This window comes from Papilio xuthus, unplaced genomic scaffold (genome assembly GCF_000836235.2).
Source record: "Papilio xuthus unplaced genomic scaffold, Pxut_1.1 DF829660.1, whole genome shotgun sequence".
Taxonomy (NCBI): Eukaryota; Metazoa; Arthropoda; class Insecta; order Lepidoptera; family Papilionidae; genus Papilio; species Papilio xuthus.
In genome coordinates, this window is record NW_013528989.1 from 1527137 (window position 1) to 1542614 (window position 15478).

At 32.0% G+C, this 15478-nt stretch overlaps 1 protein-coding gene across 10 annotated transcripts in view; it reads right to left on the bottom strand.

The window, feature by feature from the left end:
- Positions 1-15478, bottom strand: part of LOC106115694 (hemolin-like) — a 32546-nt gene that overhangs the window by 16119 nt on the left and 949 nt on the right. For 6 of the 10 annotated variants that reach the window (XM_013309168.1, XM_013309183.1, XM_013309191.1 and 3 more), the window contains exons 3-4: positions 15053-15157; positions 14154-14327 (exon numbers count right to left, since the gene is read on the bottom strand). In XM_013309168.1, coding sequence (XP_013164622.1) covers positions 14154-14327; positions 15053-15157 — 279 coding nt within the window. Of the gene's footprint in view, positions 1-625; positions 1863-3502; positions 5504-8552; positions 10439-11873; positions 12994-14153; positions 14328-15052; positions 15158-15478 lie in introns of those variants that run through there. The other 4 variants (XM_013309175.1, XM_013309161.1, XM_013309153.1 and 1 more) reach the window with 4 other exon arrangements.

The window sequence follows — 15478 nt, forward strand, 5'->3', positions numbered from 1 at the left end:
TGTAATGTAACTTTTAAATGACAACAAAAATTTTGAAATCGATCCAGTAATTTTTGAGTTTATTCGGTACATACAAAAATACAAAGCTTACGTCTTTATAATATTAGCACAAATAACTGTGAGTTAGTCTTACGCTCGCAATTTCTTATGTGGACATTAAAAAAGAAAAATAATTGCCTATTTATTCTTTCATAATATTTTCTACATCTATGTCAAATTACAACAAGATAAATGCAGCAGTTCTGTAGATACCTTTTAACAAACACTAGCTGTATCCCGCGACTCCGACCGCGTGGATACATAAAAAACTTAAGTATTGTAGCCCTCCTATCTATCCATTCACATCACATCCATCTAAACATTCGCATTTATAATATTAGTAAGTTAAATAAAAAGCAGTTCTTCAAGGTATAAATTCGAAAAAGAATAAATAGTATCCTATATCCGTCTCCTGGCTCTAAGCTACCTCCTCACTAATTTTCAGGCATATCGGTAAAGCTGTTCTTGAGTTATAAATAGTGTAACTAACACCACTTTCTTTTATATATATAGATAAATACAAATATCAAACATTCGCATTTATAATATTTGAATTAAATACAGTTATTTTTTTAATTATTTATTTATAAAACTACCCACATTTTATTGTATATATTGCCCTGTTAATTCAGCACCTTCAATTTCATCATTAACAAACTCCATTTGTATAATTTCAGTATCGTTTAATTCATCAAAAACAATCTTATGTTCCGATTCATTTTTAACATCCGTATGCTTTTTAATATGCGCTTTCAAATTCTGCTGATTAGTAAACTCTTTACTACAAATATCACATGAAAACTTCTTATCCGTATGCGTAAACAAATGCGTATTCAAATTATTCTTCTTTGAGAATTTCTTTCCGCATACCGAGCATATAAATTTCTTATCGCCATTATGTTTAAGCATATGCAACTTTACGTCATAAGGACCAAAAAATTTATCCCCACAAATTTCACATTCGACATTTTTCTCTCTCAAATGTACACGTCTCATATGCCGAGACATTATACTTTCTTGGGGGTACACTTTTGAGCAATATGGGCATTTAATTTTTAACTCTTCAACACCATGTATATTTGCTAAATGTAACTTTTTAAAATACGGACTTTTAAACGTCTCCGGGCAATGTGGGCAAGTAGATAGATTGACCATATGAACATTTTTCTCGTGTGATATTTTCTTTGACAGCGTTGTTAAAGTAATACCACAATGTACGCAAGCGTAACCACCTTCTTTATGATAGTATCGGTTATGCATTTTCAAATGATTTTCACCTTGAAAGCTAGTACCACAAATATCGCATATATAATTATGCGAAAGGTGATTTTTATTTGAATGACGTAATAAATATTCAAAGAACACAAATTTCATATCACAGATAGGACATGTAGATTGATCTTTATCTAATTTAAACGGCAATAAACAATTCGGTACACTAACATCGTATTCCGCGTCATGTGCGATTATCAAATGATGTATCAATTCTTCTAGATTATTAATATCTTTGGAGCACAATTTACAAGTTAAATTTGTTACGTCTATTTTAATAGCAGCATCCCTATTCCTATTATTCTTTGTTCTATCAAAAACAACTAACTCTAAGTTAGCAAATTGGTGTACTTTAGCCGTATGATCTCTTAATACATCTGGATCTTTTATCTGTTCTGAACAATAGAAGCATCTGTATCGCCCTTTGTACCACATAAAGGGTGTTACATTACTGTATTGTAGCACGTATTCGACGTTACGTCTTTTTATGCACAGCTTACGTGCGAGTTCAGTTTTCTTATACGTGTCCTCGACGGTGCTAGATTTTGCACCTGCAAAGAAATTTTCATTCTTTACTTGCTTTAGTTTTACTCCTTTGTGTCATTCCATTGATAAATTCTTCTCATTATTGTGATTAAAGAATATATTATTTACATTGAGACATTGAAAATGCCATGCGTCAAAATAATAACGCATTTTCGACACATCTGACGTAGTTACTGTTAGGACACAATTTAATTTGTCAATAACTCTGCGGTTTTACCATTTTTTTTGTTTGGGACCGTTGTTCACCGGGCTTAAGGTGGCCGGGCGCAGATGACGCTTAACCTGAACCTCGTTTAAGAGTAACAAGACTCGCGGGCTGCCTCAGGAGCCGCGGCTCGGGCTGTTACTTCGTCATTGTTACCGGATTGGGAGGTCATCGAACTCTTAGATCGCTTAGGTTGACGCTCCATAGGATTAATGAAACCAATGAAAATGATCCGTCGATGTATACCAAACGTCGTGCCAGCTATCGACACAGCTACCGCGGAAGGAAAAGTAAGGACTGTCGCACAGCGCATGGGGGCTCTAACGACTAATGAAAATGCGCTCTTATAGGTGTCCTAAAGACGTAATAACTTAATAACTAAACTTAATTCGTAGCATGGGTATATTATAGTTTTGAATAACCATTGTCAAGACCACTTCTGAATTCGTGTATCTATTTTCGGTCTGATGTTTTCTATTGTCGACACATTTTTTTTTAATAGAAGGGGGCAAACGAGCAGCGGGAACACCGAGGTGTTCAACGACGCCCATGGACATCAGCAATACCAGAGGAACCGCAGATACGTTGCCGGCCTTTATTGCATTTGCTTTTTGGATCGTATTGTTTTTATTTCATTTTAAGTTTGTTTTAAATAAGACAATTTTTAATTTCACATATTATATTTAAAGTGTTTCTTACATCAGGTGCTGAATAGAAATTTCTATAGCTAGAGTTTAACATTTTACAATACAATCTAGATTTTAAATTAATTATGGGACACATGTCTATAACAAAGATAAGGGATTCCAAAAAAACAGTTTTTCATTTGCGAAATAATCGATATTAAACAAAAAGACTAATACATAATCTTTATATACAATATATAATTCTTCTGTGAGTGTGTATGTCACTGAACTTCTCTCAAACGACTGGAGCGATTTTGATGAAATTTTTTGTGTGTGTTCAAGGGGATTGGTGGAATGGTTTAGATTCACAATTTTCATCAAATATTAACTTCATATTAATTATTCAAATTAAAGACGTGTAGACAGGACAACGTCTGTCGGGTCCGCTAGTATATTTTATATAAAATAAAGAGTATTATTCGAGATTCATTGTATTCTTAAAATATACACCTTAAATAATATAATATATAATATTAACTTAATCTAACCGTCTTATTTTAAGCTTATCGCAATATTTCTATAGAAGCCTATCCTTATTTAGAATTTTATATGCTTAGAAATAAAATAATAATCGCATAAGAAAATCTTATTCATTTACTTTGGAGATATTTTCAAATTAATTTATTACGAACTTCAATATCGTCTATGCGTCGTCTAGTTTATTGAAAATGGAGCGTTAGAAATAATAACTTTTTTTTAATAACGGAAGGGGGCAAACGAGCAGCGGGAACACCGAGGTGTTCAACGACGCCCATGGACATCAGCAATACCAGATGAACCGCAGATGCGTTGCCGGCCTTTGAGGTGGTGAAACTTATAATAAAATAGTGCACATATTTCATCCTTTTGTTCGCAATTTCTCTTGAATTAAACATAATTGGCCAAAAGTACAAGTACATTTTAGAGTATAAAGTTCATTTACATAAGTTCATTTAGGTTTGTAAATGACCGTATTTCTTATGCATTTCTTTATGCGAACTCAAATTACTACGACGCAAGAAAGCTTTACCACAAACTTCGCAATTAAATTTTCTTTCACCTTGATGTTTTACCATATGCATACGTAAAAGATAATTATCGAAAAACTTTTCATTACAAACTGAACATACGACATTTTTCTCTTTTAAATGCGTCCTACGTATATGATCGTTCATGAACGAATTCCTCGTAAACATTTTCCCGCAATAACTACATTTATGACCTATATTATGGTTTTGAATTAAATGTTTTTGTTTATGATATTGTGATTGGAATAGCTCAGGACATTTCGGACATTTATAATCTTTTGCGTTATGATGTTTAGCTTTATGTCGACTTAAACACCATTGATTTTTATATTTCGTACCGCATATATTACATTCGCAAGCACCAGTGTGTGCGTAAGTTATATGCACTTTTAAATTGGTTACACTTTTAAAACTACGACCACAGAAGTCACAGATCCTGTTATTGTTACTATGTTCTGAATTTATATGTCTTAGTAGTATACCAAAGTATCTGAAGATACGATTAGGGCAAAACGGGCATGGCATATTGTCCTTTATAACTTTGTACGGTTCCAAACATCCTGAAATCGACTTATCATAGTTTACAGCGTGTTTTATAATTAAATGGTCGATTAATATATCCAAATTCTCGAAATGTTCGCCACATATTTTACAGCTTAAATTTGCTATATCGACTTTAACTGTTATTCTCTCGCCTTTACATTTCTTCATGCTTTTAGATTGCAAATCACATATAGGGTGTTCCAAAAGTGTATGTTCTTTGAGTTCGTCAAATTCGACAAACTTGTTGGAGCAATAGAAACAACAATATTTGGCGAAAAATTTAAAAGGCAATGCCGTAGACATGTTAAGAACGCATTGGATATTCTGTCTTATTTGTTTAAGGTTTTGTTTCTTTTTCGGTTGCAATAAAACATCTGTAAAATTGTCATCTACAGGATGATCTATTTTTATAAAATTGACTTTACATTTATGTATATGCTGCTTTAAACCTTGCGGTGAATGTAATTGTTTGGCGCAATGTGGACATTTTGCGGTGCCGTCGTCCGGGTGTTCGGATTGTACATGCTTTAGTAACATACTGTACGTTGCGAAGTTCACTCCGCATATTTTGCACTTCCTAAAGTGATAATCATTTTGATGTTTACGTAATAGATTATGGGATTTGAAAGTTTCCAAACATTCTGTACAAGGGTAACCACCTTTGCGATGATTATGCCGAAAATGTAAAGTTAAATCTCTCTTTTTATTATAAGTAGCTCCACAATCATCGCAAATATAATTATTACGCGGATGTGTACTATTTACGTGGTTGATAAGAAAACCAAAATATTTGAATTGTAAATCACAGTGTAAACATTGAAAATCCAACAGCCTGTATTCTTGAATTTTTGTATCGATTGTTTTGTCGTAATCCAAACCGTGTTTTTCCACTAAATGATCGACTATTTCTTTTAAAGTTTTAAACGTTTCATTGCATTTTTCACACGATATTTGGGATACGTCAATTTTGATTTCTATTTGATTTCCTTTGATTAATTTTAATGAATAATCTTTAGTTGTACAAGGACCATGTGATTTTGTATGTTTTCTAAAATCATTATAATCAGCGTAACTTTCCCCGCAATAGAAACATAGGCATTTCCCCCTCCATTTAAATGGTAAAAGGGTTGTGTTGTTGAATAATATTTGTAAATTCCGCCGTCGCCTCTCAGAGACACAGTTCTCGTGGGCATGCGGTATTTCATCTGAAAAGAAATTACTCTTTCTATATTTATACCATACTGGTCTCTCATTGGTTGTAATTCGACCATAATTCTATTATCAAAGATTTTTTTTGATTAAAAATATATTTATGTACTTCTTCACCATATTAATTTGAACTTTTCAAAGTTCAAGTTCATCATCATCATCAGCTCACTATACGTCTTCACCGAGGGGCTCGGAGCCTACCCTAAGTTAAGGGTGATTAGGCCATAGTCAACCACGCTGGCCAAGTGCGGGTTGGTTGACTTCACACATATCTTTGAATTTCTTCTAAGATATGTGCAGGTTGCATCACGATGTTTTCCTTCACCGTAAAAACGTCGGATAAATGTACATATGTAAATCGGAAATCGAAAAACACATTGGTACATGGCGGGATTCGAACCCAGGACCTGCAGATTGCAAGTCGAGTGCTTGACCCCTGAGCCACCGACGCTCTCTCAAGTTCATCAGTTTGTAAAATTTCCTTAAAAAGATGTACAAAGTTTTGAAATATTATTATTTTGTCGACTTTTTACTATGCGACGTCATATGTACTCGTAAATTCTTCTTCCATTGGAATCTCTTATCACATAAATCGCAATGAAAATTACGTTCACCGTTATGTTTGATCATATGAACTTTAAGTTCATAATTATCGAAAAATTTCTCAAAACACAACAAACATTCAGAATTTCTCTCTTTAAAATGACTTCGTCTTATATGGTTCATCATGAAAGAGTTTCTTACGAATAACTTATTACAATATTTACATTTAAATCCTGTTTTATGTACATTTAATAGATGTTTTTGCATACAATATTTAGAAGTAAATTTGTCCTTACATTGTGGACATTTAGCGATATTTAAACCGTGTTCTCTCCCTAAATGTACTCGTAAATAATCATTACTAGAAAATGTTCTATTACAATGTATACATTTAAACATATCTGTGGTATGTTTTCTTGATATATGTGTACGTAAATTAAATCTATATGTAAAAGTAATACCACAATAGGAACATATATAATTGTTGCTTGTATGTAATTTAATATGTTTTAGTAACATAGTGAAATGTATATATACTTTATCGCAAATAAGACATCGATAATTATCTTTAATTAATTTATAAGGTTGTATATTATCTATATTTTCACATATTGAAGTTTTATGTTTAATATTGAGATGGTTAATTAGATTAGTCAAATCATGTATAGGTTCATGACAGATTTTACATGATAAAGAATTTATATCTATTTTGATACTACCCTCATCTGGTTTTACAAGTTTGAAAGACTTTATATTGCATACAGGATGTTCTAAAATCGTATGCTCTTTAAGATTATTCGAATTTGTAAAATCTTTCGAGCAATAGAAACATCTAAATTTGTTTATGTAAAATTTAAAAGGTACAGCAGTTGATTTATTTAATATACACACTATATCTTTTTTAATTTTTTTTAAATTTATTTTTTTATCCGCCACAAATGTGTCTGTATCGACGATTTTCGTACAATTAGCTGAGTGATGTAGAAATTTTTGTTTAGTTGTCATAACTTTATGACATATGCCACATTTTAAGGTGTCAAATTTATGCTGTACCTTCATATGTGTCAATCGTTCTTTCCCCGATGGGAAATATTCAAAGCAAATATTACATTCCGATGGGTGATCATTTAATTTATGTGTCTTTAATTCAACTTGTGTTTTGTAGGTAGTTGAACATTTTTGACATTTATATAATTGTCTATGGTAAGTTCTAACATGTGCTTCAAGATCACGTTTTTTATTAAATCTAAAATCACAATCTCGGCATTTGAAATAATTATTGCCATGTTCTTTATTCACGTGTATTACTAAATTACCAAAGAAATTGAATATTTTATCGCAATATAAACATTTCAAATCGATTAAACGGTAAGTAGTTATTTCAAGAACATCTCTACTGTAGGGTAGTTTATGATTTGAAGTTATATGACCGATTAATTCATTAAAACTGTCTAATTTAGTGTTGCATATATTACATTTTATAATGGATACGTCAATTTTAACTACACAATCAGCTGATTTTACAAGTTTTATAGCTCTATCGTTTATGGTACATTTCCCATGACTAATCGTATGTTGTCTGAGAATCGTAAAATCGGGGAAATCTTCACCGCAATAAAAACATAAATATTTTCCACGCCATTTAAAAGGAATTATTGTTGTATTATTAAATAGTATCTCTAGATTTCTTCGTCTCAAATAACTTTGGCTTAGTATCTTCTTTTTATTATCTGGAAAGAAATTTTTTACCAAAATGTAAAAGTACCCTCAACAAAAAAAAATCATACAAATTTCAAATTAACGGGTACTTTTATTTTTATCGTATTTTCAAGACGAAAAAATCTAGTGTAGATTACATTGTGTACAAATTTGACGGTATATTTGAAAAAACTTTATAAACTTGAGGATCAGAAAGAAGCTAGTTTATTTTATCAATTAAATAGGTCTTCCTAGTGCTTAGAAATAATAATACTGATGTTTTTATATAAGATTAGGACAAACGAGTACATCGAAGTTGTCATCGAGGTCTTTAAACATCTGCAATACTAGAGTAACTGCAGATGCGTTGCCGACCCTTCTATACTAATATTAGTTACAATTTTCAACTTCCATCGTAAGACCTGTCGTATTGTACGGATCTGAATGTTGGGCCACCAAGGTTTCGGATGAAAGAAGATTGCATGTAGCTGAAATGCGTATGCTAAGATGGATGTGTGGTGTGACAAGGAAGGATAAAGTTAAAAATGTTTATATTAGAGGAAGTTTGAAAGTAGCGCCAGTGATCGAGAAATTGTGGAGTAAAAGATTAGCGTGGTTTGGACATGTTATGAGGAGGGATGATGATGATATAAGCAAAAAAGTAATGAGATTGAATGTCGATGGCTACAAGGGTATAGGAAGACTGTGTGAAAGAGGATATGCGTAAGAAGGGGGTAGACTCGGATATGATATGACGGCTGATAGAGATGTATGCAGGAGTAGTACATACTGTGCCGACCCTCGATAGGGATAAGGGCAGGTTGATGATGATGATTTGTTACAGTTTTTAATTTACATTTGTATTGGAGATAACTTGTTGTGTCTTATCATGTGATTACGCAAACTTTTCCTCCAATAAAAACGTTCACCACACACATCACAATTGAAATTCTTTTCACCGCTATGCTTCACCATATGTCGCCTTAATAATATATTATTAAAAAACTTCATAGTACAAATAGAACATTCAACGTTCTTTTCTTTCAAATGCGTACGTCTAATATGATCTCTCATAAAAGAGTTTCTTGTAAAAAGTTTATTACAATAATCACATTTATGTCCGGAATTATGTGCCTCAATTAAATGTTTCTGCCTTAAATATTGTGTTTCAAAACATTCCGGACATTTTGGACACTTGGCCGCTTTAACGCCGTGATCTTTAGCCATATGTAAATACAAACGTGAGGGTATATTGCAATCTGCACCGCAAATACTGCATTTAAATCTACCGTGTCTATGATGACGCCATGTGTGTACCCGTAAATTTTGATCACGTCTAAAAGTTTGACCGCAATATACACATATAATATTATTATTTGTATGTTTTTTATTCATATGTTTTAATAATGTACCAAAGAATCTGAATACTTCATTCGGACATATAGGACATGCCATGTTATCTTTTATTAATTTATATGGTTGTAAGCAGGTAGTTATAGTTTTATCGTAATTAGCATTGTGGGTAGTTGTTAAATGTTCTATGAGATTGTCTAATTCATTAATAGATATAAGGCATAGTTTACATGCAAGTGTCGATATGTCTATTTTAACGCAAGCTACAGATTCTCGACATTTTTTTATACATTTCTGTTTTATATCGCATACAGGATGTTCTAATATCGTATGATCCCTCATTGTATCTGAATCGGGGAAATCTTTGGAACAATAAAAGCAATTAAATTTATTTTTAAAGAAATTAAAAGGTATAGCCGTAGACATATTTATAACAGTCACTATATTTTCTCTAATTTGTTTGACACTAGGTTTTTTTGGATCTTCGTAATTTTCATCGAAATCCATCGAGTCGTTTTCATTTTTGACACTAATGTCAAATTCTTCAACTACCTTACATTTTCTTGTATGCATTTTTAGTCCTTGTTTTGTGTGAAATTCTTTTGAACAACTATCACATTTTAACGACCCATTATCAGGATGTTCTAAATCCATATGTTTCTGTTTCAGTGAAGCGTTGGGTAGTTTTAAATTGCATATATCACAATTAGTTAAATGTCTATTATTTTTATGTTTTCTCAATATATTTAATGATGTGAAATTTTTTAAACAATATTCACATTTGTAACCACCTTCTTTATGATAGTTTTTTATATGAGAAAATAAATCTCTCTTCTTATTGAACTTCTGTTCACAATTATCACATATAAAACAATTCTTTGGATGTTTATTATTTACATGCGAAACTAAATAACCAAAGTAAGTAAACTTTTCCTCGCACAACAAACATTTTAAACCGCCTAAATTATATTCATCGATACCCATTTCAATATCAAAATCGTAACTAATTTTATGTTTCTTTAAATGTGTCAAAACTTCTTTGACAGATGAAAAATATTTATCACAGATAAGACATGTAATATTTGTTACGTCAATTTTAATCACCATATTTTGACCTTTTATAGCTTTCAAAGAATAATCAAATACAGAACAGTCGCCATGAGCTATCGTATGATTTCTTAATTCTTTATAATCTTTCATATATTTACTGCAGTAAAAACATAAATATTTCCCACGCCATTTAAACGGTATTATTGTTGTGTTGTTGAATATTATCTGAAGATTTTTCCGTCTACGTAAAGATTTCGATTCGCATCCTTTATGTTTTCTTGTGTCACCTGAAATTGAAATAACTATAAATGTACCCGTTCATATTTTATAATAAATATATTTTAAAAAAGACAAATAATATTAAATTAAATTTTTGGGGTACATTTAAAGTTACCACTAAATTTTCAAGCGAATCTAAATCGAATATTGCAAAGGCCTAATGTTTTTTTTGTAAATTCCCTTTCTAACAGTAAATAAAATCCGTTATCCATATTTTTTTTATATAACAGAAGGGGGCAAACTAGCAGCGGGAACACCGAGGTGTTCAACGACGGCCATGGACATCAGCAATACCAGAAGAAACGCAGATGCGTTGCCTGCCTTTAACATAGTGATAAGCTCGCTTCTTTAAGGACCCTAAGTCGTATTGGTTTGGAAATACCGCCGAGGACAGACCGTTCCACAACGCGGCTGTGCGAGGCAAGAAGTTGCGCTAGAATCGCACCGTTGTGGAATGCCAGCCATATTTTATTAAACCTAGATATTATTAACAAAGAGTAGTCATCTATCAAACATCGATATTTTTTATTTGAATCTTTATTCGAATCTATCTTTTCTAACCCTACGCGGACTGAGTCGCGGGCTACAGCTAGTAGGTAAGAGAATGTACCCATTACGTACTACGTGACCCGTTTAAGGAGGGAGGGGGGGGTTTAGCGGAGTCTTTAAAATACTACGGTCAGTTATAGGAAAGGGGGGGGGGGCTAAGGTTTTTGTGACGTAGTCATTAGTTGTTCTTTTTCATAACATTATTCACTAGTAATTTAAGTTTGCGTGCAGTCTTAGAAAAACTTAGAAAAAACTAAAAAAGTAGGTTACGTAGTATGGTTATGTTCCCTAATAGTACTATAGTACCTGTATGACCGGTAGCTTTGCTCGGTATTTTTTTTTTAAATTGTGTCTTTTGAAAATTATATTTAAGTAGGAATTACTAATAAAATAATGAAATATGAATAATATTTTTCGATGTTACCGATAGAAAAAGTTAAGTTTATGTTTAAGTTGATTATCTATAAAACACGAATAAAATGACATTTTCTAAAAATGAGATTCCTAGCTCTAGATCGATTTATCGCCCCCGAAACCCCCTATATACAAACTTTTATGAAAATCGTTGGAGCCGATTCCGAGATTCCAATCTTTATATATATAATTCTTCTGTGAGTGTGTATGTCACTGAACTTCTCTCAAACGACTGGTGCGATTTTTATGAAATTTTTTGTGTGTGTTCAAGGGGATCTGGGAATGGTTTAGATTCACAATTTTGTCCGCTGGACAATGTTTTTTTTAATTAATTTTTAATTTATTAGTAGTTGTTGATTTTGGAATGTTTTACATTGGATCCGACAGACGGCGCTACCATCGCACTGTCAAATTGTCAGACAACGTCTTTCGGCTCCGCTAGTTTAAATATATACATACAAGTATTGCTCATTTAAAGATATAAGATATATACTAAACTTAGGAACTTTAAATTAAGTATTAGCTTCGGGATGATGCACTCTTAAATGTAATTTAAGAGTATTTTTTTGTACAAACGCTTGTTTACAAAACTCGCAAACATATCTTTTATCATTATTATGAATTCTCATATGATCTCGTAATGTTTGTTTCCTTGCGTATGACTTTTTACAAGTTTCACATTGATATATCCTATTACCGATATGTTTTATCATATGTTTCTGCACGTGACTTTTCGAGAAGAATTTCTGTTCGCACATCGTACATGAAAAATTTTTCTCTCTAACATGTACTTCTTTAATATGTACTTGCATTTTACTTTTAATTTGAAATGATTTATTACAAATCGGACAATTTAATGTAGTTATATCTTTATTATGTATTTCATTGTGATGCTTCTTCCTTGTTGGATAATTTGGAAATGTTTGCGTGCAATAAACACATTTGATTATTTTTCTGCGACCATGAACATTTAATTCATGATTAATTTTTAATGTTAACGAATCGAATATTTCCTTACAATATTTACATGGAAATTCAACACCGTGACTAATAGAATGACATCTTAATCTATCTTTATTTAAAAATGACTTCCCACATATTTCGCATATATAATTTTCGTAATGCACATTCATATGTTGGTTTAATTTGATAAAATATTGAAAATCACACGAACACAACGCGCATTCGTATCTATCGTTATCCAATTTATATGGTATAACACCAAAATCAGTATCGGAAATTATTTTTTTGTGGGTAGTTTTAAGATGTTCTATAAACGTAATCAAATCATCAAAATTAAAATTACATAAATTACAAACTGCCCCTGTTATATCGATTTTCACTTTTTCATCTCTTCTCAAATATGAAACAGCTGATTTTATTCTTGGTTCTTTATGTACTTTCGTATGTTCTTTTAAAAGGTTAACGTCTTTAAAATTTTGATGACAATAGAAACATAAATAATTCTGTCTGTGCCATTTAAATGGCATTACCGTGGACGATTCTAGAATTATTATTGCGTTTCTCTTCATAAGGCGATGACGTTTTGTTGGCGTTAATAGGGACTTATTCACGGCCCCAAATATCTCTTGATTCTCACCTAAAACGGTAAACTATATGTCACTTCTAATTTCTCTTAAATCTGTGGTCGATCTATTGAATAGCTTCTTTGCTCTTTCTATTTAAAGCGTGTAATTTTTTTTTATCATTCTTCTTGACAATAAAACTTGACAGCAAATTCAAAAAATAGAACATACTGTATCACTCTTTTTGCAAGGGTAAATGCAATTTGTTTGATATATTTAAATATTTGTGCCTTTTAGTAAAGTAATACAACGTGCCGCTAATAATCTATTTAAAGTACTAATCTAGACCTAGGCTTAAAATTATCCCGTAATAATGCTAAATTGTGGAAAACTATAACGAGCAGAAAAAAATCGAGATGTACATTTAAATATTAGAAAACAATATCCTAAAAATTTGATTTTTTATATTTCGCGTAAATTTTGCTTAGTTCAGTATTTTATGTCTATTTTTATAACATATAAGAAATATAAATATTATAGTTGAAAACCATAAGAGAAAGTTTTTTTTACATCACATAAAACCTTCAGCAATAATTTTCAATTTATTCATAAATACATTTCAAATAAGAATGTGTGAATTCGCGCCATATTGTGACGTCATAGTTGTCAAATCGACAAAGTTAAAAAAAAAACCAAATCTTTGATTTAAAAAAGAAATGCAAGATCAAAGACATTCTTATTTGAAAAGCATAAAATAAATATACAGGTGAAACAAAAATCAATGTCAAATATGCAGGACTTAAATTCATTAATTAAAAAAAAACAAGAAACAAGAATTACATTTGTAAGATTAGAGAGGAAGAGATGGATTTGTGGAAATAATAACAGGGAGATGATGATTACTTTACCCTGGTTACAGGGTAAACATCTAACACTATTACCCTAGAACTATATAAGTCATTTCCACTGTCAAAACAAATACTACGATATTAATATGACTATCATTAGTCAAAACCCATTTTTTAATATTATATGGTCACCTGAATTCACCAAAATGGCGAAACAACCTGTCTCAAGACATCCACAATTGCAGATACATTGCCTACCTTTAATCAATGGAGGGGAAATGAGAAATATTCTGTGTCCCCTCTATCACATCCACTTTCCTATCTCACCTATGACTTGACATTGATTTTTGTAACATCCTGTATATGTAAATAATAAAAAAACTTACCTTTAGTTAGAGGTTTTGAAATTTTCGGTTTCTCAACAAGTACTATTTTGGAACAAGACTTCTTTTCAGCTTTAGTCATAGTCTTTTTAGCCTTTCCTTTCTTGCCTTTAATCGGTAAAGTTGATACCGTAATATCATCTGTACTCGTGTGTCCTAAATCGTCCTTTAATACGTCTGAAAATATTAATACAGATATGTTTAATTTTGTTCCAAATTTGTGAAATACTTAACAGCATTTTAAAGAAAGTGGTCAAGCACATAGTGTAGATATATGTCTCCAGAAGATGTAAAAGGTGTCAGGACTGCACCAAAATGTAGGTCTATGTCCTTGCTTGCAAGTAGGTCACTACCCAGAGGTAAAGGAAAAACGATGACCGCTGTTCTTGAGTTTTGATATGATTTTAAATTTTACTATAAAAACGTACAATCTTTCAAATATTTAGCTTAAATATACATTATCCTATTTATTCTGTGAATAGATTCCAGCGTGGATTTTTGACAAATCATGGCTATTGAAAACATTATTATTGAGGCTTAAGAAATGACTTCTTGACCAATAAATAATGAAATATTTATACAGAAAGTAGTGTCATCATCAGCTCACTATACAGCCCTACTGAGGGGCTCGGAGCCTACCCTAAGTTAGGGGTGACTAGGCCATAGTCAACCACGCTGGCCAAGTGCTGGTTGGACATACTAATAGTGAAACATATAACCATTTAAATGTCCATAATATCCTTCATTGGCTTTCAAAGGGTTAAAACACATTTAAAAAAATAGTCTAACTATATTTTATAGGAGAATTGAGTATGTTTTTAACCAACTATCAAGTGGATAATATTTTCACAGGTATGTTTGTATGTATGTGGGTGGTTTGTATAACTAAAAACATGTCTCACCATCATCAGGATAATCCATTCCTGCCTCAAGAAACTCCACCTCTGTTTCCTGAGGCTGTATTTCCAAGATTGCTTCAGATTTGATGGGGACATTGTAAGTAACCGCTGGAACATTGTAATATGCACATTTTTGAACAAGATGTCAAATAAGCAAGTGACCACCTAACTTTACCACAATGGTTAAGTGAAACTACCCAAAGACATTATTTGTGGCATGTTACCTTTAATCAACAAAGGAAGGAATGCACAGAAAGAGGATATTTCCCCTTCTTACATAGCATCTCCTCTCTTTCCTATCCCTTCCGCTTAAGAATATGTTGGGAATGGGAAGAGGAATAGGAGGGAAGGATAAGGCAACCAGCATGCACTTTTACCAGACAAAATGTGGAATTGCTTCCGCTTTATCCCTATCTTCTGTGTGGTTGT